Raw genomic sequence first — 24,569 nt, forward strand, 5'->3', positions numbered from 1 at the left:
ATTAATCACGAGGTACCTATATATAATATCCTTTTGCACTTATTTATTCAAAATAAGTAGTTATTGTTTTTTTTTTCCTTTTGGGAGTTATTGTCACACTATTTAGTATTTAATTTAGGTTTAATTATTCTGTTAATTTCTATAATTTTGTAAAAATTTTAATTAGGTTTCTGTATTTTTTTTTAATTGAGTCCTTGCACCAATTTTTTTTTAATTGGATTCCTATACTTTTTTTCCTTTTATTTGGATCCTTGCATTATTTTTTTTAGTTGGGTCCCTATAAAATTAAGCCAATTACTAACAAGAGGACCTAATTTAAAAAGAAAATTTGGTGAAGAGACCCAACTAAAAAGAAAAAATATAAAGACCTAATTAAAATTTTACAAAATTATAAAGACCAACCGAATAATTAAACCTTTAATCTATTATGACACTATTTTACACTATATTTAATGGCTTTTTTTTTGTGGCTAATGACTTTTTGTTTGATTGTTCCAAAATGTCGGAAATTATTTATTATATTAATTAAAAAAATTAAAAAATTATGAAAATTTATTATTTATTTTTTATTTAATTACTAACTCAATTTTTTTAATTTAACTTCTTTAATTAATTATTCAACAATATATTTTATTTTATATTTTTAAATATTAATAATTAATTAATAATTAAAAAAATAATAAATTTTGATAATTTTCAAATATTTTTTATTAGTTTATTGTTAGTAATATACATGTGAATAGCGCAACAGAATATTGAATCTGGATATGATGATCTGTGCTTTTCACAGTTTACGAATTGCTTACACTATTTTGCGTCTCTAATGAGATACTGGAGAAACAACACACTTAGACGAAGCAGCTACATGTTTTGCTCCTCATATTTTATGCATGAAGAAAACTGTCTCCCACCTCCTAACCATCTATAAATTCATCTCCTTCTTTTTTGTTGTTTTTGAACATACTAAAAGTGAACTTTGTAATAATAGCAATGCAATGAGATGTGAAAATAAAAATGTGTGCTGGGAGAGTGAAAATAAAAATAATAAAAACAGAACAATATATATTTTATTTGTGCTAATATTAAAAGTGTGATTATTATTTATTAGTGTATAAAATGTGTTTTAAATAAAAAATAATACAAAATTTAACTTTATCAAAAGAGATATTGTTATACATCTAAACTATTTTTTATATGTAAATTATTATCTTGTCAAATTATTTATATAAATATATTTATTAAATACATAATTAAAATTTTTTTGGTTGTATGTAACTAGTGTTTTTTCATTTTTTTTCTATTGCTAATTATTATCTATACTAATATTATCATGTGTAATAATCTAAAAATTATATATTATTATTAACTTAAAAAATATATCATTAGTATTATTTTAATGGCTGAATGTTAATGTATATGTCAAATTAATATTATATATTATAATATTCATATTTCTAATTGTAATAAATTATGACCTACTATAAAAGTCATTATACGTATTAGCATTAAAGTATTTTATATTCATGTTAAGAAAATATATTTATATTAATATGTTTATGCTTGTTAAATAAAATATGCAAACATACATATATATTATTAATAAGTATAGTATTATAATAATATATATGATTAATATTAGGGTAAAGTATATTTTTTATTTTTAAAATTTGACAAAAATTTTAAAAATATCCTTAAATTTTATTTTGTTTTAATTTTGTTCCAAAAGTTTTCGATTTGCATCAAATATACCATTGATGGCTAAATTTTCAAAAAATTAAAGAACGATTCAACAACAATTTCATAATAACAACCCCTCAATACAAGTAAATCAAATATAATTTTCATGCATTATTGTTAGATTGATCTTAAGTTTTTTAAAAATTTAGCCGTTAAGGATATATTTAATGCAAATTGAAAACTTGTGGGGACAAAATTAAAACAAAATAAAATTTAAGAGTATTTTTAAAACTTTTGCCAAACTTTAAGAATAAAAAATATACTTTACCCTTAATATTAAAATATATATTAATAATGTATATACTATATGTTATATATAAACAATATATATGTTNTATTTTTCGCAGTATCTTTCAATTTGACAGACAGACTAAGAACTTGTCACAGTTTAAAATGAGCCATTATTGACACTTAGAAAAATAGTTCCCTAACAAGCCTAATAAATTTAAATATGAGATAAATAAAAATGTTACAAATATTTTTTTAATAAATTTATAAGTTCTAGAATGAAGAATTATATATTTTTAATAAAAAGATAAAATAAATAATATGGATAAATTTTGTCTGTGATATATAGAGCATATAATATTTAGAAATTCGACAAAGATTAGGTACTTATTTCATATCATTATTCCTGAATATAAAGTCTCATATTCGAGTATTTGTTTTTGAAAAATATTTTTTTGAAAACGGAGTGAATTTTGCAACTCATTGACTAGACAATACATTTATAATCCATATGAGATCATATTATCCAAAATATGTTTAAGTTAGAAAATAGTAATTTATACAAATTTTTTGGGCTTTCAAACATATGAGGTATCAAATCAAATTAAATAATACTTTCTCATCAAAATCCTTTTCAATCATATTTTCTCATTCTTAAGGCATTTCAAACATATTTTACAATTTCAAAATAAGTAAGTAAATGCTTCAAAAATATATATTCAAGTAAAATCAAATATTTTAAAATAATATAAAACTTTGTCAAACATGTATATATATAGTCTGGTAAAAACATATAGTTTCATGTGCATATTAAAATGAACTTAACAAGGATAAATATTTAGTTTTAATAAATTGGTTATTCAAACTAATTTAAAATCCTTTAATAATAATCTTTGTAAATATAATTATAAGTTCAAAGTACCGTATATCAAAACAATTATAAATATAAAGCCTACTCATAACTTAGCCTCAAAGGACCGAAGACACCAAATCCGGAGTGCAAAGTAAAAGGGTGAGGAGGGTCGATGTAGAATGGAATAAAATGACACAAAATTTAGACCGGCACAGCAAAAAGTTGTGGCTGCAACAACAACAGCTTTATACCTACTAATATGCACAAGAATCAACGGAGCAATGATAACATTATCAATAACAATGATAAAATAGTAGCGGAAATAAAACAGAACAAGCAATCACTAATTAGACCAGAATGGTAGTGAAACGAAACTCACTGTGGCATCGAAGCAACTCATGTGACATTTTGAAAGGACAAAGACAGTGGCTCTAGCAACCTCAACGGAGAGCTCCAGTGACGACGACGACAACATCCACCACCGTTGTTTCATCTCTTCCTTACGACGAGCTCTGTCGCGTTCTCCTTTCCCTTTCTCGAAGTCTCTCTCTTTTTGGACTCCTTGGCAGCGGCAGTGATGGAAGAATCGGCGGCGACGACGAGGAACAACTTGGTGGTGGCAGAGACGGTGCCTTCTCCTTTTCTTCGTTGTGGTCTCCCTCTTTGGTCTTTTCTTCTCTCGCGCGTCGCTCTTTCTCTCTCCCTCTTGCTTCCTTCTTTGCACCGACGCCGTGCTCTCTTTTTTCCCCTCTTTTCTTCTTCTCCTTCTCCTTCTCCCTTTCGCAACCCTCCTTTTTTTATTTTCTTTTCTTCCATTCCTACTCCCTCTTTCTTTGAAATGTGTGTGGGTGAGGGAAAGGGTGTGAGTTTAATTTGGGAATTAGGGTTAGTGTTTGATAAAATGGATAAGGATAGAATAGGTATTTGAGTTAATAGTCAAAATCGTCCCTGAAAGATACTTCGATCTTCATTTTGGTCTTCGAAAGACAAAATTAATCAAAATCATTCCCGAAAGATACACGACTTGGTCACGTTAGTCCTTCCATCAGTTGGATGATAACGTGTCATGTTAAGTGCCACGTGGCATGATGACGTGGTGGGTTAATGCCACGTGTTTACAAGATGATTGGTTGACGTGTCAGATCAGTGACACCTGGCACATCACGTGTTAGATCAGTGACATCACTTGACATGTAAAAAAATTATTTATAATCAAAATAGTCTTTGAAAGTTCAGACGTAAGTCATTTTCATCCCTAAAATTTTAAAAATTAATCAAATTAGTCTTTATATTTTTTTATTTTTTCTTGATAATATTAAATTTGAAATATTTTTTGATACTACTAATTTTAATAGAAATATAATTGACAAACAAAAAATTAGTAATCGTATCTTTTCTTCTTAAAATTTTTCAATAAAATTATCTCTGTCCTTTAATTCTTCTCAAAATCTCTCTTATTCTTTTCTATTTCAAAACAATTTTTCTTACATTATTACATTTTGATGGAATATATATATACTCAAAATTAAAATGTATGTATTTGTTAACCCAAACAAAGTTATATGCTCAAAATAAAAATTTATGGAATTTAGATCCTCTAAATTTTAGATTTTCACTTTAGAGAATAAAGTCAAATCTCTCACCATTGAATATTTTCTCTCTCATGTATTCTCTTGATTCCACCTATAAAATAAATGGTGATAGATCATACTTTACTATCTAAAGTTAAATTCAAAATTTAGAGGATCCAAATCCAAATTTATGTATGTTAACCTAAACAAAGTTATACCACTATTTTTTTTACTACAACTTTTTTTTCTATTGCGGTATTACTTACATATAGGATGTAATAGTATTGATATTAAAAGAAAAATTATATAATCTATCTCAAACATATGAAACACACAAAAATTTATTATGATCTTTGCATGTCATATGCTTAAGAAGCAATTCGTTTAGCATACATAATAATAATAATTAAGCAACAAATTTTTAATATTTTGTAAAGTTTGAAATTGAAACAAAATTTGTAGATCTTCTTGAATTTTGACTTTTAATATCACTACTATTACATCCTATATGTAAATAATACCGTAATGGAAAAAAATGTAGTAAAAAAAATAGTGGTATAACTTTGTTTGGGTTAACATACATAAATTTTTATTTTGAGCATATAACTTTGTTAGGTTAATAAATACATACATTTCAATTTTGAGTATATATATATATATATATATATTCCAGCAAAATGTAATAATTTAAGAAAAATGTTTTAAAATAGAAAAGAATAAGAGAGATTTTGAGAAGAATTAAAGGAGAGAGATAATTTTATTGAAAAAATTTTAAGAAGAAAAGATATAATTACTAATTTTTTGTTTGTCAATTACATTTCTATTAAAATTAGTAGTATCAAAAAATATTTTAAATTTAATATTATCAAAAAAAATAAAAAAATATAAAGACTAATTTGATTAATTTTTAAAATTTTAGGAATGAAAATGACTTACGTCTGAACTTTGAAGGATTATTTTGATTATAAATAACTTTTTATATGTAAAGTGACACGTCAACCAATTATCCTATGATACGTGGCATTAACCCACCACGTCATCATGCCACGTGGCATTTAAAGTGACACGTCGTCATTCAACTGACAGAAAGACTAACGTGACCAAGTCGTGTATCGTTCGGAGATGATTTTGATTAATTTTATCTTTCGAGGATCAAAATGGAGATCGAGATATCTTTTAGGGACGATTTGAACTTTTAACTCATGGGTATTTTGATAAAATTAAAGGATAAAATAGTAATTTAAAACTAATTGTAATTTATTCAAATTATTTTAGAAAGACTATTTATTCATAGCTTCACTAATTAATTTTTAAATAAGTACTCTAATTTAAAATTAGAGATAATTTAATTAATTTTTTCTTTTAGTTCATAAAAATTAATTTAAAGACCCAAATTTAAAATTAAATAGTATAAAATCTTCATTATTTTCGAATTCCTGAAGCTTTAAATTTTAAATAAAAAATATCTAATTATTATAAAATATATAACAAACTTATTTCTACCCGATATCAATTATATAAAATCATTTTTATTCGAACTCCAATTTGACAAATCACAATCCAAACACACACTAAATTGTGATGTGAATGTCGACAAGTATATAAATCAGATTTAGGGTATGTTTGGGGTTTACGTTGGGGAAGAGATAAGTTCGTTTGAGCGTCCATTTTTATGTTTGGCAATTTTTTGGAACTCTCAACCCAAAAGTGGTTACACCTCTAAACGTAAGTTTATTTGAAGCAAAAATAATTTAATTTGGTTACCATTGAGAAATTATATGAGAATTTTTTTTCTACCAACCTTACCCTTTATTCTCTTCTATAAAAAAAGATGCAAGTAATCATATAACTTTTACAGTAGTTCTTTATGTATGTTCTTCGTTCCATTTTTTTTTACAAATTTATTTCAATCACGGCCCAGGTAAAAAATTTATTATTTTTTGTTTATATAAATTCTTTTTCTATCCTTTATTATACTATATTTATGTTGTGTATAAATTTTTTTATTTTTTATTTGATTTTATTCATATGAATTTAGTTACCTTTTATTATAATTTTTTTCATATAATATATATTGTTGGTTGTAATTATTATATACTATGTTGTATGAATTTTTTTCTTGTTTTTTATTTTTATTGTACTTCTTAATGTACTTTATTTTTGTTTTTATTATATACTAATGATAAGTAACAAAAGAGTCATAAATAATAAAAATTTATAGTCTAAAATGATACTAAATTAAAGAGTACTAACGGTACTAAAAAATTTATAGAACATTTTCTTTTTCTTTGACATTATAAAATGTATAATACTATCTTTCATATTTTTATTTTTTATTGTATTTATTTTATTTATATGATAAATATTTTTTATATTATTTTTTTAATGTTCTGTTTTTTCATGTATATTATTATTTTTAATTGTTTTCTAGTTCATATGAATTTTTTTATTATATGAATTTTTTATGATATCTCGTATTATTTTTTATGTATTTTATTAGTGTTTTATCATGTCTCTTAATAAGATCTATTCAAATATCTAAAGTAAAATAATAGAATAATATAAAAAATTATTTAAATTGATGTCTCTTTTAGTAATTTTTCATCTAAAAGTGATTTTGAGTAGTATAATCCAAACAACATTTATTTTACTATAATCCATTTTGATATAAAGATTGCCAAACATAAATCACATTAACACAAACTTACTTTTCATCAAAAGCAAATTTACAAAATCAATTTTATACAAACTATAGTTTGCAAACTGTAATCCAAACACACACTAAATCAATCCCAACTCAATTTTTTATTCTCTATTATACTCAGACGACAAGAGTTTTAAAACAAAAATGTATATATGTAGTCATTTGGTGATTGATGCATTCGAAAAAATTAATTTCTATCCCATACTCCAATAGAAAGAGTAAAATAGTAAAATGTAAATCATTTCTAACAACGACATTGATAGATAGACAGTGGTCCCAGATATATACATTTTATCTTTCAGTGCGTAAATGTATAATCAAACTAGAAGACTTAATACACATCTATGGTCTCTCGACGAATGATCGTGCTATAAGTGAAAGAACGAACAATAATTTTGCTTATTCGATCGCATATTAATGGATAATTTAGATATACATAGAAATATTATATTAATAATATTTTTATAATTTAAATATAAATACGATACTCTAAAAGTATTCTCTTGTATATCTTTATTAAAATAGAAAATTATGCATTTTTATTTATTATGATAGTACATTATATTTTTTAAAATAAGAAATATTTAATATAATTTCATATAAAAAATTGTATATATATGTATTCATGACTAATTAAAAAAAGGTTGAATTTTTTACGCGTAACAAATTTTGAGATAATATCAAGAAAAATGATCATGTATCTAATGTGATCAAATTATTATAAATTAGACAAATTCGTAATGCAAAGATGTTGGACACACTAGAATCTATGCAACATTATATCCACATGTTATATATTTTGCTTAATTGAGACCACTTTCTTTCCTGTTAAGTTAATATTGAGAATTGAGAATGAGCTGCAAATAATTGCTCCGGTTGAAAATTTTTTAAGAAATTAGGTCTTACAGGTAGAGATTGACATAATTGACATATCTATATAAATCTTTATGTAGGTATACCGTATATTTATGTATGTAATAATTTATTAGTTAATAATAAATTTAAAATAAAATTTTAATATTCAATAAATTAGTCTTTGCCATGCTAAACTCGAAGATACAGTAAAAAAATAAAAAGAAAAAAGCATAGACTTCTTTAATTTCTTTTGAAATTCTTCCTCCAAAAACAAAAAGAAAAAAAAAAAAAGCAAAAGTGCATAACAAAACAAAAAAGAACTGGAGTCCAATGCCGTGGCTTATAAATTAAGGACTCCATTTCCCTGCAAAAGCAAAGCTTTAGAAGTTGGATAGAGTGGTAGTGCCAACAACTTCTTCTTTCTCTCTCACCGACACTCACGCCTGGTAACTCTTAATCCTCTCTCACTCTCAGCATCATCGTTATCATTATCATCATCATCATCATCATCATCATCATCATCATCATCGTGTTTTTCACCCTCTCTATTACATTTACTTTCTATTGTTTTTTCCCCATTTTTGAGGGGTTTTTGCTTTACTAAGTTTCTTCCAAAGTTCTTTGCTTTTTCTTGTTCCCTTCCCTTTTGCTCATCGAAACTCTCATCAATTTCTGAGTTTGCTTCTCTTATTTTATTTTTCTGTTTTGAGCTGCACTAAACCATTAAAACCCTAGTGTCTTTATTTATTTGTTTGATTATTGAGGTTCTGCTAAAAAGAAATAATAAAACTTTGAGGTTTTTCAAGGGTCCACTCTAAGAACATCATGCTTCTTACACTCTTCTGTCATATTCTGCAACAAGTATTTCTTTTTTCTTTCTTTTTTTTTTTAAATTCTTCGTCTTGTTTCACCATGCTTTCTGGTGAAGGTATTTTATAATATTTATAGTGTCATTAAGTGTCAAGTGGTGTGCTATGTTACTTTTTATGATTACATGGGAAATGGGATCCACTCAAACCAGGTCCTTTAACTTATCTGAGAAATAAAATATATTTGATTTATCATGATTTCCTTGCTCTGTACATGTACTGCTTTGGTACCTGGAAGCTAGAATGAGTCATGAGTGAATGATTGATTCAGCAATAACCATGATTTGTTGTTACTTTTGGAGACTGATATCGACCTGCAGATTCTGCTACTTTAAATTACTCAAATCAAGTTGTGATTTTGTGTCCATTTTGCTTTGAAAAGATATTGCACACCCAGAATTTCTTTAGAAACAAGATTACAAAAGTTAATAAATGTCAAAATTTTATTTATAGAAACAGAAGAAGATAAAAATACAGGAAATTCTTTTCGGATTTGGTATAGTACATTAATGCTCATGGAGATTCTTTCCCTTTGGAATTTAAACGTGAGCCTTTTTTGGTAACTGCTTGGTTTTGTAAGTAACTGAGATTGTTCTTTTCTGAAGTAAAAGAAGGGAAGAGAGAGGGTTTTATATCTAGATTTGTTATTATTACAGAGACTGGAGCCAGATAAGAAAAAAATCATCTATGGAGGACGGCGCAGGAAGAGGTTTGGGATGCCAGAAGACTATGGATGGGAAGGCGAGTAACGGGAATGGTGTAGGAAAGGAAATTCCTTCCTGTTGTTTGAAGGCTATGGCTTCAGCCCCTGAGTCTGAGGCAAAGTGTCATTCCACTGTTGTTTCTGGGTGGTTCTCGGCATCTCAGACTCATTCTGGTCATTATCTGCTATTTCGTTTTGAATTCATTGTGAGAGTACATTGGCCTGATTGCTGGACTGAAATTTTACTTTATTACTTACTTCCACTTCATCGTCTTTTTTCAGGCAAGTCAAGGAAAGTCCAATATTTTAACAATCCAATGTGGCCAGGTGTGTGATACATACACTTGCATGACTATGATGTTTGATCACAATAATTACAAACTTTTGAATTTGTAATGGTGATAATAATTCTTCTTTTGATGCTGGTCATGGTCGACCCTTACCTTTGAAAATTTATTTTTTAGAATTTTTTGGCACTAAATATTTTGGAGTCCTTTCATATATTCAATTGTTAACATGCATCATTACCTCTTGCTTTTTTGAAATTTCAATACTTACCAAATATCCTTTTCTATGGACACATCAAAATCACTTTGTCAAGTGTGCTGCTTCATCTTTTATGCATATGAATACCGCTGACGGGTTTGGTGCCTACTTTTAGGAGAAGCTCATTCCATCAAAGTTGAGGAGATCCTCTTCAAGGAAAAGTCAGAGTACCAAGAAGTCTTGGTTTTTCAGGTTCAGCATCTTCCACATTGTTCTCTATTTTTTTTTCATAAGCAATTACCTAATCTGTTTTTTGCAGTCGGCGGCATATGGGAAAGTGCTGGTGCTTGACGGGATTGTTCAGTTGACTGAGAAGGATGAATGCGCTTATCAGGAGATGATTGCTCATCTTCCCCTTTGTTCAATTGAGTCCCCCAAAAATGTGAGTCAATTATTTGGTAACTTTTCCACTTTTGTTTTGTTTTGTTTTTATAATTTGCTAAAAATGGTTTTTGTGATGTTGTTTCAGGTTTTAGTTGTTGGTGGAGGAGATGGTGGGGTTCTAAGAGAAGTATCCCGCCACAGCTCTGTTGAACACATCGATATTTGTGAGATAGATAAGATGGTTATTGATGTAAGTAATAGCATAACTGAAATCATTTTTATGTACACTATATTTTGTTGATAAGAACAACTTCTTGCAATTGTTATCTTGCAGGTATCTAGGAAGTATTTTCCAGAGTTAGCCATTGGATTTGAAGATCCTCGAGTACACCTGCATGTTGGTGATGGTATGCATAGTTCTATTTTCAAATATTCTTGTTATTTCTTTTTTTGGAGTTTCCAATTCTATGGATGTATATTCATTGATCGAAGACTATATAGTTGCATAAAAACCTTTATTTGACATCTTTCACCTTTTGGCAGCTGTTGATTTTCTTAAACGTGCTCCTGAAGGAAAGTATGACGCCATCATTGTTGATTCCTCGGACCCTGTCGGTATGTCATTCTTTGAACAATATATTTCATTAAACATTCTAGTCAACAATGAATACAAGATTCGTCATTAAGGGATGAAACTTAGTGTTTTGAGGTGTTCTATTTTATAGTACGCTGTTTTCACAAATTTCATGCTACACGCTTTTTTAATTGTTGATCAGCTGTTAGTCGAAATCGATCCACTAATTTTAAAGTAATTAGTGGCATGGTAATTACATACATATTAAGGTTTTGATGATCAACCATGGTTATGTAGGTCCTGCTCAGGAACTTGTAGAGAAACCATTTTTTGATACAATAGCTAAAGCCTTAAGGCCTGGTGGAGTTCTTTGTAATATGGCTGAAAGCATGTGGCTTCATACACACCTCATTCAAGACATGATATCCATTTGTCAAGAAACTTTCAAAGGTTCTGTACACTATGCATGGGCAAGTGTTCCAACATATCCAAGGTATTTATATTGGACACTTTGATTTGCCATAAATTTGCATTCTTCTCTAATTTGAGCTTCTTTTAATACCTTTGTTGTTGGCGTGTAGTGGCGTTATAGGCTTTCTTCTGTGCTCAACAAAGGGGCCTCCTGTTGATTTTGTGAAGCCCATCAACCCCATCGAAAAGATAAAAGGTGCTGATAAGCATGGAAGAGAACTTCGGTTCTATAACTCACAGGTGAGCATAGTAGCTAGAATCTCGATTAAATTATTAAAAATCTTTCGATATTACGATTTTAATTGTGTCAACTGATTTTACATAATTTCTACTAGCTCTGACGATTCTACAATTTAAAAATCTTGTTACATTTTCATGTGAGATAGTGTTGTTTTGTGAGATGGGAGTCCAACATATTTGCAAGATTATACACCTCTTTCTGTTGTTGTGCAGATGCATTCAGCTGCTTTTGCATTGCCCACATTTCTGAAGAGGGAGGTGAGCTTGCTGCGAGATAAACTTCATCAGTAAAAAAGGCATGTTTGTGTGTTGTAGCCTCTCCAAAAATCTTGGTTAAAAATTGTTGAGATTATGTGTTGTTAAGACCAAATTCTGTATATGGAGATTTACTCTTATGTTAAACTCTGGCCATTTTAGGTTGCTTTGTCATTTTTGTTTGCATACTCTTTTTAGTTTTATGCTTGTAAGCGTGTTTACATGCGTTACATATATATATAAAAAATATGATGTGGTAATAATAATTTGCCGATGCGAATGTGAATTTCTAGAAACCTGTTATTGTAACTATAAATTGATTCCTTATTAATTTAGAGAATAATTTTAAAAAATTAAACAGAAAAAGATTACGAGTGGTAATATTATTTACTTGATCTTTCTGTTATCTCTGATTTAGGAAAAGCCATGACAAACTATCAAATATTAATACCTTAATAGTGTTTCTTTATCTTTTCTTTTCTTTTCTTTTCTTCGTGCCTTTTAAGATCTCAACTTTGGGATTATTTGGTAATTGAATCATGACAAAAATATAGATAATCTCTATAGATAATAATGATAGGGACTTAATAGCGAAGAAAAAAATCACAGGTCAGTCAAATACTACAAATGTTTTCTCTCTGAGACTCCAACTTAAGACCTTGTCTTATGAATACTACTGAACACCAGGATATTGGTACTTATGTTTTCTTTTTTTGACAGAAGGATATTGTTACATATTCATCTATACGAAGAAATAAAATAAGATAAAATGAGAAGAAAAAACAACTCTGAACACCACTTCGACATTTGCTTTTTTTCTAATACTCCTCCCAAGTCCCAATCTAACATTCACAACAATCGGAAACTTTATATATATAATTTATTTTATATTATATATGTATGTATATGTACAACATATTTTACAGACATGTTATATCTTACACTTGACTAAAAAGAAAAAATGAAAAATGAAAATAGTTCCTCTTCCATTTCTACGAATAGCTCTAAGAGCATTCGCTGCGAATCTAGATGCATATATTGTGGCACCAAGACTTGGCGAGCTACCACCAGCCTTGGCCAATGCATCTTGCAGCCTATTCTCGTCTTCCCTAAGACTCTCTTCCAGCTTCCGTTTGCTGTAACGCCTCCACGCCGCTTGTATGAAACAAGCAGCCCAAGTGCGCCATTGCTGCGAGTAGAACCTGAAAGTGTGGCGAAGCTGCTTGCTGTGAAGTCGCCGGAATTGAGATGCAACGAACTTCAAGTCGTCGGCCTTTAGAGCGAATGCTTCCACCTCCGAAAGAGTTTGGACGGTCCTAGTTGAGGTGGGAAGATTGGATGAGGGATTAGGATCTAGTGCCCATGTGAGGAGCTCTTCTCCACAGAAGTCTCCGGCCTTTAGATATTCCGAGTTAAAGAAACCTGTTCTCCCACCATTTGTTGTCACAGTCAATAGCTTTCCTCGCATTATGAAGAGCATCTCGTCAACCGGATCTCCTTCGCGGACAATGCAGCTTTCTTCTGTGTACAGAACTGGCTTGAGACGGTCACACATTGCATCTAAAAGTTGCTCATCCATTTTCTCAAACATTGGCACCTTCAAAAAAGTTCATGCTAAATTAGAATATTATATGGGAATTGCATGACTGACTACATTTTCATTTTCCAAGCTTACTCTCATCAGCAAAGCCAAGCAAAGATGACGTTTAATGTCCCTTCTTAAATCCTTGGGAAGATCGCGGATCAAATTGTCTTCATCAACACCTCTGGTTTCTTGCCATTTGTACTGTTCGTGTCGTCTGATTCTCTCTCTCAGGCTGTCGGGGAGTAAGCGATGAGACATCCACTGTTCTGCATCTCTCCTTTTCACTCTCATCTCCTCCAACCTGGTTGTTGTTGATTGCAGATATGTCTGTTTAAGGAAAAGTATCCTTGGTGAATTAAAACTATTTAACATGTAGAAATGTGCAATATGTCAATATGATGACCAATACTTTTAGTGACCTAATAGCACCTATTTTCTGAGAGAAGTATCCGAAAGGGAAATCGAAGTTCAACTAGCAGTAGAAGACTCCATTACACAAAAAAGGGATAGAACTCGAGGGAAATATGGTTCTTGAAATCAAGAGTTATTCCAAAATCAATAAATCATCATTGTCAGTATTGTTAAATCATTAAAATACAAAATATATTTGGTACTAACCTGCATATTTCCGATGAGAAATGAAAACAGTACCAGGCCAGCAATAGAAATGAAAATTGCAAAGCAGATCTCCCATACATAGGTACTTGTTTTCAAGTTCTGCCCAAGAGAACTGCAAAAAAGAAATCCAGCTTAACTTAGTAAAACTATGCTCAATATTAACATTTATATCAAGGCATTAAACATGTCCAAAACAAAGCCAAAACCAATTTCCACTCTGCAGCACCAAATCAGACTAACATCATCCCCATGCTTCAGATTATCCAATATTTGTCATTTAAAATTATCTTCAGTTTGAGACAGAATCAGACATGGCAAACCAATCCATTATATCTACAAGCGTTACATGCCTAACCGCCCACAAAAACCTGAATTTGACACAAACATGCACCTAGGTATGCATACACTAATTTTAACGGAGGATGCTTTTGAGCGAAGGAGTCAGTGAACGAAGCAACAATATTAATAAACAATTTGTAAATTATAAGAAAAGCATACAGAGAGCTGGTGCAGCTACAAGTTGCTTTCATAACACTCATGGTTGATATCAAGTTAATCTGGTCATATCCAAATCAAATCATACAGACAATTGAACACAGTACAGTTACTTCATAACTAAAATAGTTAATAGCAGTATAGCACATACTGACAATAGAAACACTACAACATACCTCAAATTCTGGAGGCCCCACCAAAAACAATAAAAGAATTTCTGTGGGAAATCTTCTGACGCCACAACGCCAGATTGAAGGGCATCAAGGAATATTCCAAAATCGAAGAGTGTTGTATTTGGCTCCTGTATCGGGCAAGAATTATTCAATAATGTCGAGATTGAGCCCTGATAATCATCACAGTATATTTCTGCCTTGTTACACTTGGTTCTTCGACAGGCATTTTGCCAGCATGTGGTTTCTCTTTCTATAGAAAACAAGTACCAAAAGGCACCAAGAACCTAGAGCAACAAGTAAACTCAGAAATCAGAAGATATGCCAATGATATTATTTTCAACTTTTATAAATAAGATCATTTTCTGTAAAGATACCAAACATCAGTCACATCTACTCTAAATATGCTACATATTAACCAAAATATATTGATTTTAGGCTGAGGATTTGAAAAAAAAAAAAAAAAACAGAATCCACAAAGACTTTAACAAGGATGGATGAGAGGCATGGCATGAACAATACAAAAGAATTTCTTAGGTCAGTTAGGTGTCACATAACATCTAACACAACGTCCAAGATGTACATGTGTGTCCAACCATGTGTCTACTCTGTCCACTAAGGCATGGCTCTGACTAAGTGTGCTCTGTTATGATTTTCACAAGCTTTTTGTTACAAAAAATTATCCAAATTGACATATAGAGACAGGTGCAAGAGAATTTTTTACACTCATCTATACATGATTAGGAAACATGACCTTGAATGATTGACAAGGAACTTCGCGGATCAACATGTCTAAACTTAAGTCATATAATTTATAAGTTAATTGCACTATACATCCTTTGAACTTTAGGTTGTGCAAATTATTTGGCATCCTAAACTTTGTTAAAAGTTGATGGAAAACTAGCTGATGCGACCAATTTGTGCAGTTGGGAAAGCTTAGGGTGTAAATTGCAATCATCTCTAATTCATATGCACACTCTTGCAATATATCAGGCAGACAGATGTATTGGATCTGCACTCAACTATAACAAGGCAACAAATGTTTTCCCCTATCGGTCTAGAGCTTTGGATAATTAACAGAACATTTAAATACTTCTAATATTTGCACAAACTCTACACCACAGATCCATGTAGTAGAGAACAATATGTAAACAATTTTTTTAAAAAAAATAATAAAACAGGAAAAAGAAAAACAAAATGTAGCATGAACTTACATGACTTGCGAGCATGTAAAGAAACAGATTAAATGCAGCTCCAGCCCAAGCTGTTTCAGTTAGAATGCCAGAGCTCCTTGTAACCTCTTTATATAATGGAATTATTCTCAAGAACCGTGGCACATATTGGAAGAAGACCACAAACTTCAGCAAGTTTTTTGTATTCAATGATTCAAACCCTTTCATCTTTGGAATGATAATTAGGATCACCACCTAGGAATATTTAAGCAAGTGGCAAGTCAAAATAAATTTTGCCGAAAGGGATATACAGAAGATAAAAGTCAAAATAGTCAAACAATAAAAGACTTCCATTTTCTTTACCTGTGGGAGGGGAAGAACCGCAAGAATGTCAACTAGGAAGTATGATGACAGATACCTCATAGCTATTGCCCAAGAATCTTCAACCAAAACCCCTCTTCCAAAGACTCGAGAAGAGGGAGCAATGAATCCAGTACGAAATTGGAAAATTATGTGGATTATATAAAAAATATCAGAGAAAGATCTCAAAACTGTTGCTGTAATTTCCATTTTTTTGTCCAGTGAAAGACATTTCCTGTCATCATCGATCACGGGGACATAGAAGAACAAAGGATCCAGTGATACAGCAATAAGGCAAGACAATACAAATATCTTGTTCCATCTTTGAAGGAAAGGACCTTGCGGATCAAGGATTTTCTTTCTAGAACTGAAACTCTTAGCAAGAACATTGTTATAGGGCAAAGATTTGAAGGATTTCCTAATTCTCTTTATCCTTTCCGAACTAGACTCAAAGCCCCTTTGAAACTTCTTTGAAACCGAACCAAATGTGGCTCTGATTCTCCCCGATCGTGTTCCATTAAGTGTGGGATAGTTGCTCTCGGAACTCTTCTCCGAGCTCCAATCCTGAAATCTGAACATCACATGAACAATACACCTCAGTTGATCATTAATCTTCCACTGAAGAAGACAATTTCATGGACTATGAAAGAGTACAGTTGAACCTTATATGTGAAGTTATTAAAGCATTTTTGTATTAATTGGTACATTAAGAGAGCAGTAAAAAATAGAACAGAACAAAACCTTGCTTTCAATTACAGCTAAAATGTCAATACCATCATAAATTCATTGTAAATAAAGGCATGCACCATTAGAAACAGTTGATACTGACCTAACAAACTTGTCTTGCTGAAAATTCATAGCTGCTGCCTAGAGAGTTAGTATATGTTGTTCATGAAGATCAAAACTTGAGCGACTACTCCTGAAACAGTAGGATTGGATAGAGAGTGGTCCACAGTAATATCAATAGGGGGAAAAAGTGGAAAATAAAATCAGTGCACAGAATAACAACTTTGAGAAAATGAATCAAAATCAAATTTTTGGAGTTGTTTGGTGATCACACAACGAAAACAGCTGTCATATGTATAAGTACAGTTGTTTCCCAAATAAGTTTGTCAGCGCATACATAATCATTAAATAGAATGTGTTTCAGAATCAAAGGCAAAATAAATAAATAAATAAAACAGATAAAGTACTCAAGGCAAAGGGCAATACTAGAGAATGTAATTATGGAAGGAAAGGAAGTCAAAGTGAGAGAACCTGAAGATGAAGAAGAAGAAGAAGAAGAAGAAGACGAAGAAGAGAGATAGGGTTATGAGTTGATTGATGATGATTCATGAGAAGGTTCTCGGAAAGGGTGGTGGTGGTGTTGTGAATGTGAAGAAGGGATGACAAAGTCTTCTCTGTCGCGGGCCCCACTCCTGCAACTGGTTTCCACTTTTTTCCATTCAACGTTTTTCAAGTGCCTGCCTTCTTTTATTGGCTTACCGTTACCGTTGCCGTTACCGTTACGGTTATAGTTACAGTTACAGTTAGATATCCCATCCTAACACCGCCACTCCCAGCTTACACTCTTCCACTGTCCAGGTATCTCCAAATCTATCCTTCTGGATAATTGCATATTCTGAGATAGAGTTTAATGAGTAAATTAAATTTTAAAACATTGACAAATTTAATCATGGATAAATGAAACTAGTACTATATTAATGATAGTTTCCATGTAACAAAAATACTTAAATTGTTAATTTTATTTATATGTAAATTTGTTAATATTTCGGATTTTAATATATAGAAATGATATTTTTATTTTTTATTTTTTATGAGTAAACAATTAGTTTTGTTTATTTTTTTAAATTTTTATTAATAGAAATAATAGTTTACTTAAATTTAAATTTTTAATGTATTTTTATTTATTTAACAACATAAAAATTCTTATTAATAATAATTTTAACATATATTTTAAGATATATTATAATTAGATTCATATTTTTATCTAAGATAGTTAAATTTCATTAATACTTAAATGAAATTACAAAAGTTTCATATCGACAAAATAATAAAAATTTCGTATTTTTTAGTAATTAAGATTCTTTTTAATAATTTTTTAAAATTTATTTAAATACAATATTATATCTTTAAAAATTTTAAATATGCTAAAAAAAAATCTCCTTGAAATATTCCATTCGAACATAGTCTGATAGTTTGTTTGGTTGGCTAGAAAATCGGTGAAAAGAAAAAGAACGGAGAAAAAAGAAAATTGAGTAAAACAATATGTGATTCCTTTTGTTTAGTTTATAGAAAGAAAATAGTGACAGCAGAAAAATGATGAGCATGGGTTCCATATAAACATCACCTTTTCATCGAAGTCATAAAAATGGAGAATAAACAAGGGTAAAATTATCAACTTTTTATATTTTTTTATAACTATCCACCCTTTGGATCACTTATTAAATCCACAACTATAATTATGTCATGTTCGTTGTTGTGTTCTCTTCCAATCTTACACAGCCATGTATAATAGTAACACGCTTTTTTGTTGTCTGAAAGGAATCACAAAACTTGGCCATGATTTCGTTGGTGAAGGAGCTATGGAGAACTCTCCTCTTCGTTTTCTCAATCCAATTCTGGAGAATGGGGTTGCTTTGGACATTTTCCATTGTCTTTTCTCATTACCAATTAATCAAAGATTTCCTCTGTTCCCAAAGACCTAAATCATATTACAGATGTTCTCCTTGTACAGTCCCTGTTAGGCCCGTTGCTGTTGTCACAGGTGTAAGTTTTCTTCTATTTGGCTTCAAAATCAAAACTTGAGTATGTTATGCTCATTTTGGAGTTAATTTTTTTTATAAAGTTAATTTATATTTTTATTGGATTTATCTTTCCTAAAGTTTTGGTTCATGAAGAACCATGCATCTTATGTGTTTGATGATATGTCCCATTGCATTTAAAGTACATGCCATAGTCTCTGGTTATGGAAATTTTGTTATATTATATGATTTGGGTTTCTTTTGTCGTTGTAGGCAACATCTGGCCTGGGATTTTATACTGCTTATGAACTTTCCAAAGAAGGATATGTTGTTGTGCTTGGTAATTGTTTATGCTTATGTCTTTCTCAATCCCCTCTTATTGTTATTATTTGGGGTTTTTGTTAATCATGCCAGAAATAGATTGCGTTGCGGCTAAACAAATAGCTTTAATCCTAGTCTATGCAATGCATGCTTAAGATTCTAGTTGTGAATGCAGTTGGGCGATCGCAGCAATTGTTGCTTGAGGTACCTTTTTTATACACATTTTGAGATCATGGTGATGATTTCCAATCTCCCTCTTCGTAAATTTCTGATGGGTGTTCTTGTTTGATAGGCAGAAAGAAAGATCAAAGATTGGAATAGAAATGCGCACCTCAAAGCTTTTCAGGTAGACCTGTCATCAGTTGAGTCAATAATAATGTTCAGAAAGTCCTTGCAGCAATGGCTGTCGGATTCTGATTTGCACAGCTCAATACAACTATTGATAAACGCTGCTGGAATACTTGCAACTTCACCTAGAATTACAGCTGATGGATATGATCAGTAATAAGCACTCCTCTCTCTTTCTTTATCTCCCCTAAAATTAGCTCATAGTATTAATTAGATTTTAGATTAGTTATTGAATGTAACAGGCTCTTGAGGCAATATTTGTAATGTATGATCAACATGAACTTTGTGCTCCCAAAACAAGGGAAAGACGCATGAAAGTGTTGCAAAAATGAATTTATTTTCTAGGCGTCCTTGATCGAGAGTAAATAGCTGTTTTGTACTAACACACTACACATTTGTCTGGCATCTTAGTTTCATAATTAATAGTGATTTTTGAAATCGATGAATGATTCACACCCTTCCTCCCAGGATGATAGGTACAAATTACATTGGTGCATTTGTTTTGACAAACCTTTTGTTACCACTTCTCGAAAGCAGTAATGTATCTTCCAGAATTGTGAATGTCACATCCTTTACTCATCGAAATGGTATGTGTAATTATTCTAATCATTACTTTTTTGGTCTATATTTTTGTTTGGTGACTATGTTGCATGAGTTCAAATCTTCTCAATTAGATCACAGTGCTTCTCCTACAAACCCTGCTCAGGCACTGTTTTTCAGTTACTGATATGCAGGTTGATGATCGAACTGTATCTGGGAAAAGATTTTTGAGTTATATGCAATATCCATATGCAAACATCTATGAGTATTCTAAATGTAAGCTATATTTGATGAATTTATACAGTATGTCTTTAGATCTAATCCCTAACTAGCATATAATTTGTTGAAGTATGCCTTCTCCTCTTCACCTTTGAGCTTCATCGACAGCTTCGCTTGAGGGAAAAATCTCACCAGATCTTTGTTGCGTATGTAGTTACAAATCTTCTTACTTACGTTACCCTTTTTAGTCATATTTTCTAGTGCTATATGAAAATGTTTTTCCCAAGTGCTATGTTGTACTTTACTTCTGTTTTTCCATTTACTTCTCCAGCTTTTATGATTAAATTAGAAAAATTAATTATGTGTTAAAAGTCTTGTGTTTTTGCTTCATTATTAACCTTGGGTTCTACTTCACTTTAACATTCAGTTTCTGTAATATTGACATTAGTGCTGCAGATCCTGGAGTTGTACAAACGAATATTTTGAGAGAAGTTCCATCTCTCCTTTCCTTGTTGGCCCACTTTGTACTGAAGCATTTAGGCCTCTTGCAATCCCCTGAATATGGGGTCAGTTCCATAATTGATGCTGCCCTTGCACCTCCAGTAAGTACTCTTTTCATGGTACTAAGTAGGTTTCTTTCTTTTCTTTTTTTTTTTTCTCCGTTCCCCATACAACAACAAGGGTCGGCTACATGAACCAAATGGTGTCATTGAACTCTATCATGTATCATGTCTACAAAGAGACTATTTACATGTAAATCTCGTTTGACCACCTCATGGATGATCTTCTTAGGTCTTCCTCTGTCTTTCACCCCTTGTCTATCTTTCATCTCATCTACTCTCCTGGCTGGGTGTTCTGTCGGTCTTCTTTTCACATGTCCAAATCATCTGAGACGTGATTGTACCATTTTTTTTACAATAGGTGTTATTCCAACTCTCTCTCTTATATCATTGTTTCTTATTCTATCCAATCATGTATGACCACTCATTTATCTCAACATCTTCATCTCTGCCACACGTAGCTTATGTTCATGCTTCTCTCTGGCTGCCCAACAATCTGTACCATAAAACATAGCCGATCTGATAGCAGTACGATAAAATTTATTAAGTTTAAAGGCACTTTTTTGTCACATATAAAACCAGACGCACTCCGTCATTTTGACCAACCTGCTTGGATCCTATGATTTACATTCTGTTCAATCTCCTCATTATCCTATATAATGCACCTAAGATATTTAAAACTTTTAACTTTTTGTAGGATGTTTTCTCCAATCTTCACCTTCGTATTAGAGTTTTCCCTTCGATGACCAAACTTACATTCCATATATTTCGTCTTACTACGGTTTATGCACAGACCATACACTTTTAGAGCTTCTCTCCATAAATCCAATTTCTTATTTAGGTCTTTTCTTGACTCTTCCACAATGACGATATCCTCAGTAAAAAGTATGCACCATGGCACACGCTCTTGAATATCCTCTGTGAGTATTTCCAAGACTAATGTGAAAATGTATGGATTTAAGGATAATTTCTGATGTAATCCTATACCAATAGGAAATTTTTCTATCATACCATCTTGAGTCTTCACACTAGTTGTAGTCTCATTATACATTTCTTTAATTGCATAAATATATGTGATCCTTACTCTCTTCTTTTCCAAAACCTTCCATAAGACCTTCCTTGGCACCCTATCGTACGCTTTTTCCAAATCAATAAACACCATATGTAAATTCCTTTTATTACTACGATACATCTTCATCATCCGTCTTAACAGGTATATTGCTTCAGTGGTGGATCTGCCTGGCATAAAACCAAATTGGTTTTTTGTTACTTGTGTCTCTTGTCTCAGCTTACGTTCTATCACCCGTTTCCATAACTTCATGGTATAGCTTATGAGTTTGATCTCTCTATAGTTTTTGCAACTTTGTATATCTCCCTTATTCTTGTAGATAGGTATCAAGGTGTTCTTTCTCCACTCATCTAACATCTATTTGGATCTTAAAATCTCATTAAAAAGCTTGGTTAACCAACTTATGCCTTTCTCTCCAAAACTCTTCCAAACTTCAATCGGGATATTATTGAGTCCTACTGCCCTGTCATTTTTCATCCGCTTTAAAGCATTTTTTACCTCGAAGTTTCTAATTCTAGGATAGTAGTCGAAGTTTTGATCTTCTTCCCTCGTGCATAACCGACCAACGCTTGGAAGAATCTTCTGTCCTTCATTAAATAACTCGTAGAAGTAGCTCTTCTACCTTTTATTAATCTTCTCCTCTTGAGCCAACACTTCTCTGTCTTTGTCCTTTATACACTTAACCTGATCCAAATTTCTCGTTCTTTTTTCACGGCTCTTTGCGATTCTATATATACATTTTCCCCTTTTCTTCGTGCCTAAAGACTGCTAGAGATCCTCATATGTTTTTGTTCTTGCTTCACTTACAGCCACTTTTGTTTCTTTCTTAGCCGTCTTATATTTTTCCTCATTATCTGCATTGTGGCACAAAGAACACTTGTCTTTATCTTTTCTTGTACACTCGCATTCCACCACCAGGACTCCTTGTCTCTTGGTCTTGTCCTTCTAGATTTACCGAAACTTTCTTTTGTTGTTTTTCTAATAACTTCTGTCATCTCCCTCCACATCTCCTCCGCGCTTTTATCTTCATCCCACTTTGTCTCTTCTCCTACCCGTCTTAGAAAACTTCTTTGCTCCTCACCTTTCATCCGCCACCACCTCGTCCTTGGGTTCTTCATATGATGTATTTTTCTCCACTTTTTCCATTCCACATCAACTCTGAAAATAAGCAGAAATTTTCTCATAAAGTAGGAAACTAATATGAAGGTTCATGACAAAGAATTGAAAGATTTTGTTCTTTTTGTTGTGTTAATTTATACTGCGCTTTGCACTTGTATGCATACCTGCATACATGACACTTTTCTTGTATTGCATTTGATCATTTATTATAATCATGTATAAATTACGGAATATAGTTAGCTTAATATTGATTTCAGGGAACTTCTGGAGCTTACTTCTTTGGGGGAATAGGTAGGACTATTGAACCTTCAATACTTTCAAGAGATGCTGGTTTAGCACTTAAGCTCTGGGAAACTACAAGTAATCTGCTATTGACAACCCCTTTTGGCGCTGAAGACGATTAACCAGATGTTAGCATTGGATCATGTGTTAAGACGTATAACAAAGTGCAGATGTGGCACTTGCCTGATGTAGATTGATAACCCATTCTTCGAATGAAGTTCTGTGGTTTCTGGCTCTTGGAAGCTACCACCATTATTCCTGATGTGGTAGTATAGTCCTTTAAATGTGTCTAGCCACTAACACAATGTTAGTATTCAGTTTTTAATTTATCAGATTGAATGTGAGAGACTTTTTTTTGACAGTCTTACACCCTATATATATAGTTCATTTTCAATGTGACTTTGTATTTTGCATGGCATCTCATAGGTCTGCTACAACAATATAGCATACTTGTCGCACTATCACATGTAATGTAATTATTTGAGGACTATGCCAGCAAAGAAACTTAAAGGAACAACTAATAATGCAATTAGATCTTTTATTTATACCATTTTGCTTGTGACACATCATTTAATAAGTTAGTTCACATATTGATGATATATCAAATTGCAACAAAAGAAAAGGCACCACCAAAAGAGTTAGGATTTTCTAAAACCTCTGTTGTTGCATGTATCATATAGTAACAAGGACCACAGAAAAACCTTTGTGAAACAAGAGGACCTCAACCTCCTTTGGAGGATGAACCCTTTAGGCTTTAGTATTTAATGTGGAATGTCTGTTACACATATTCAATGTTTATGATCAACTGTCATTGAATGGAAGATGCTTTTTACTTTCAGCAATTTTTAAAGAATACTCATTTTATACAATGATTGAAGGAAAAATATTGGATCTACCATCTACTCATTTTTCAAGTCACATTGCTCTTTGCTCAAATGATTATCTCTACTTTGGATTCACATTCAATTCTTCAGGAACTAAAATATGCTCAGAGATATCTAAAAATGGTGTAATCTCATACTCTTCTAAAAGGTCAA

The 24,569-nt window shown here is 31.3% G+C and overlaps 3 protein-coding genes across 11 annotated transcripts; 2 read left to right on the forward strand and 1 right to left on the reverse strand.

Moving 5' to 3' along the window:
• The first annotated feature begins 8,240 nt into the window (after positions 1-8,240).
• Positions 8,241-12,104, forward strand: LOC107460615 (spermine synthase). Of its 2 annotated transcripts, XM_016079001.3 has the most exons (11): positions 8,241-8,394; positions 9,474-9,694; positions 9,803-9,847; positions 10,182-10,258; positions 10,326-10,448; positions 10,536-10,640; positions 10,725-10,797; positions 10,934-11,005; positions 11,262-11,457; positions 11,546-11,675; positions 11,889-12,104. In XM_016079001.3, the coding sequence occupies exons 2-11, from the start codon at positions 9,505-9,507 to the stop codon at positions 11,964-11,966; spliced, it is 1,089 nt and encodes a 362-aa protein (XP_015934487.1). In that variant the 5' UTR covers positions 8,241-8,394; positions 9,474-9,504; the 3' UTR covers positions 11,967-12,104. The 2 variants fall into 2 exon arrangements, with proteins under 2 accessions (XP_015934487.1, XP_015934486.1); XM_016079000.3 differs by having other exon boundaries at positions 10,326-10,640.
• A 757-nt stretch (positions 12,105-12,861) lies between these two features.
• On the reverse strand, positions 12,862-17,736 carry LOC107460587 (cyclic nucleotide-gated ion channel 1). The gene is made up of 8 exons (XM_016078957.3): positions 17,588-17,736; positions 17,160-17,249; positions 16,334-16,901; positions 16,013-16,225; positions 14,805-15,085; positions 14,134-14,245; positions 13,606-13,842; positions 12,862-13,527 (listed from the first exon to the last, which is right to left on the reverse strand). Exons 2-8 carry the CDS (start codon positions 17,186-17,188, stop codon positions 12,862-12,864), a joined length of 2,106 nt encoding a protein of 701 aa, XP_015934443.1. The 5' UTR covers positions 17,189-17,249; positions 17,588-17,736.
• Positions 17,737-17,764: 28 nt separating this feature from the next.
• On the forward strand, positions 17,765-24,077 carry LOC107460589 (uncharacterized). Of its 8 annotated transcripts, none has more exons than XM_016078963.3 (10): positions 17,765-17,914; positions 18,875-19,099; positions 19,348-19,414; positions 19,571-19,599; positions 19,688-19,896; positions 20,212-20,330; positions 20,464-20,559; positions 20,633-20,708; positions 20,951-21,104; positions 23,508-24,077. In XM_016078963.3, the coding sequence occupies exons 2-10, from the start codon at positions 18,893-18,895 to the stop codon at positions 23,652-23,654; spliced, it is 1,104 nt and encodes a 367-aa protein (XP_015934449.1). In that variant the 5' UTR covers positions 17,765-17,914; positions 18,875-18,892; the 3' UTR covers positions 23,655-24,077. The 8 variants fall into 8 exon arrangements, with proteins under 8 accessions (XP_015934449.1, XP_052108763.1, XP_020984344.1 ...); XM_052252803.1 differs by lacking the exon at positions 17,765-17,914 and adding an exon at positions 18,557-18,718 and having other exon boundaries at positions 20,959-21,104; positions 23,491-23,632; XM_021128685.2 differs by lacking the exon at positions 17,765-17,914 and adding an exon at positions 18,557-18,718 and having other exon boundaries at positions 20,959-21,104; positions 23,487-23,631.
• The last annotated feature ends 492 nt before the right edge of the window (positions 24,078-24,569 follow it).

Source organism: Arachis duranensis, chromosome 8 (assembly GCF_000817695.3).
Source record: "Arachis duranensis cultivar V14167 chromosome 8, aradu.V14167.gnm2.J7QH, whole genome shotgun sequence".
Classification (NCBI taxonomy): domain Eukaryota; kingdom Viridiplantae; phylum Streptophyta; class Magnoliopsida; order Fabales; family Fabaceae; genus Arachis; species Arachis duranensis.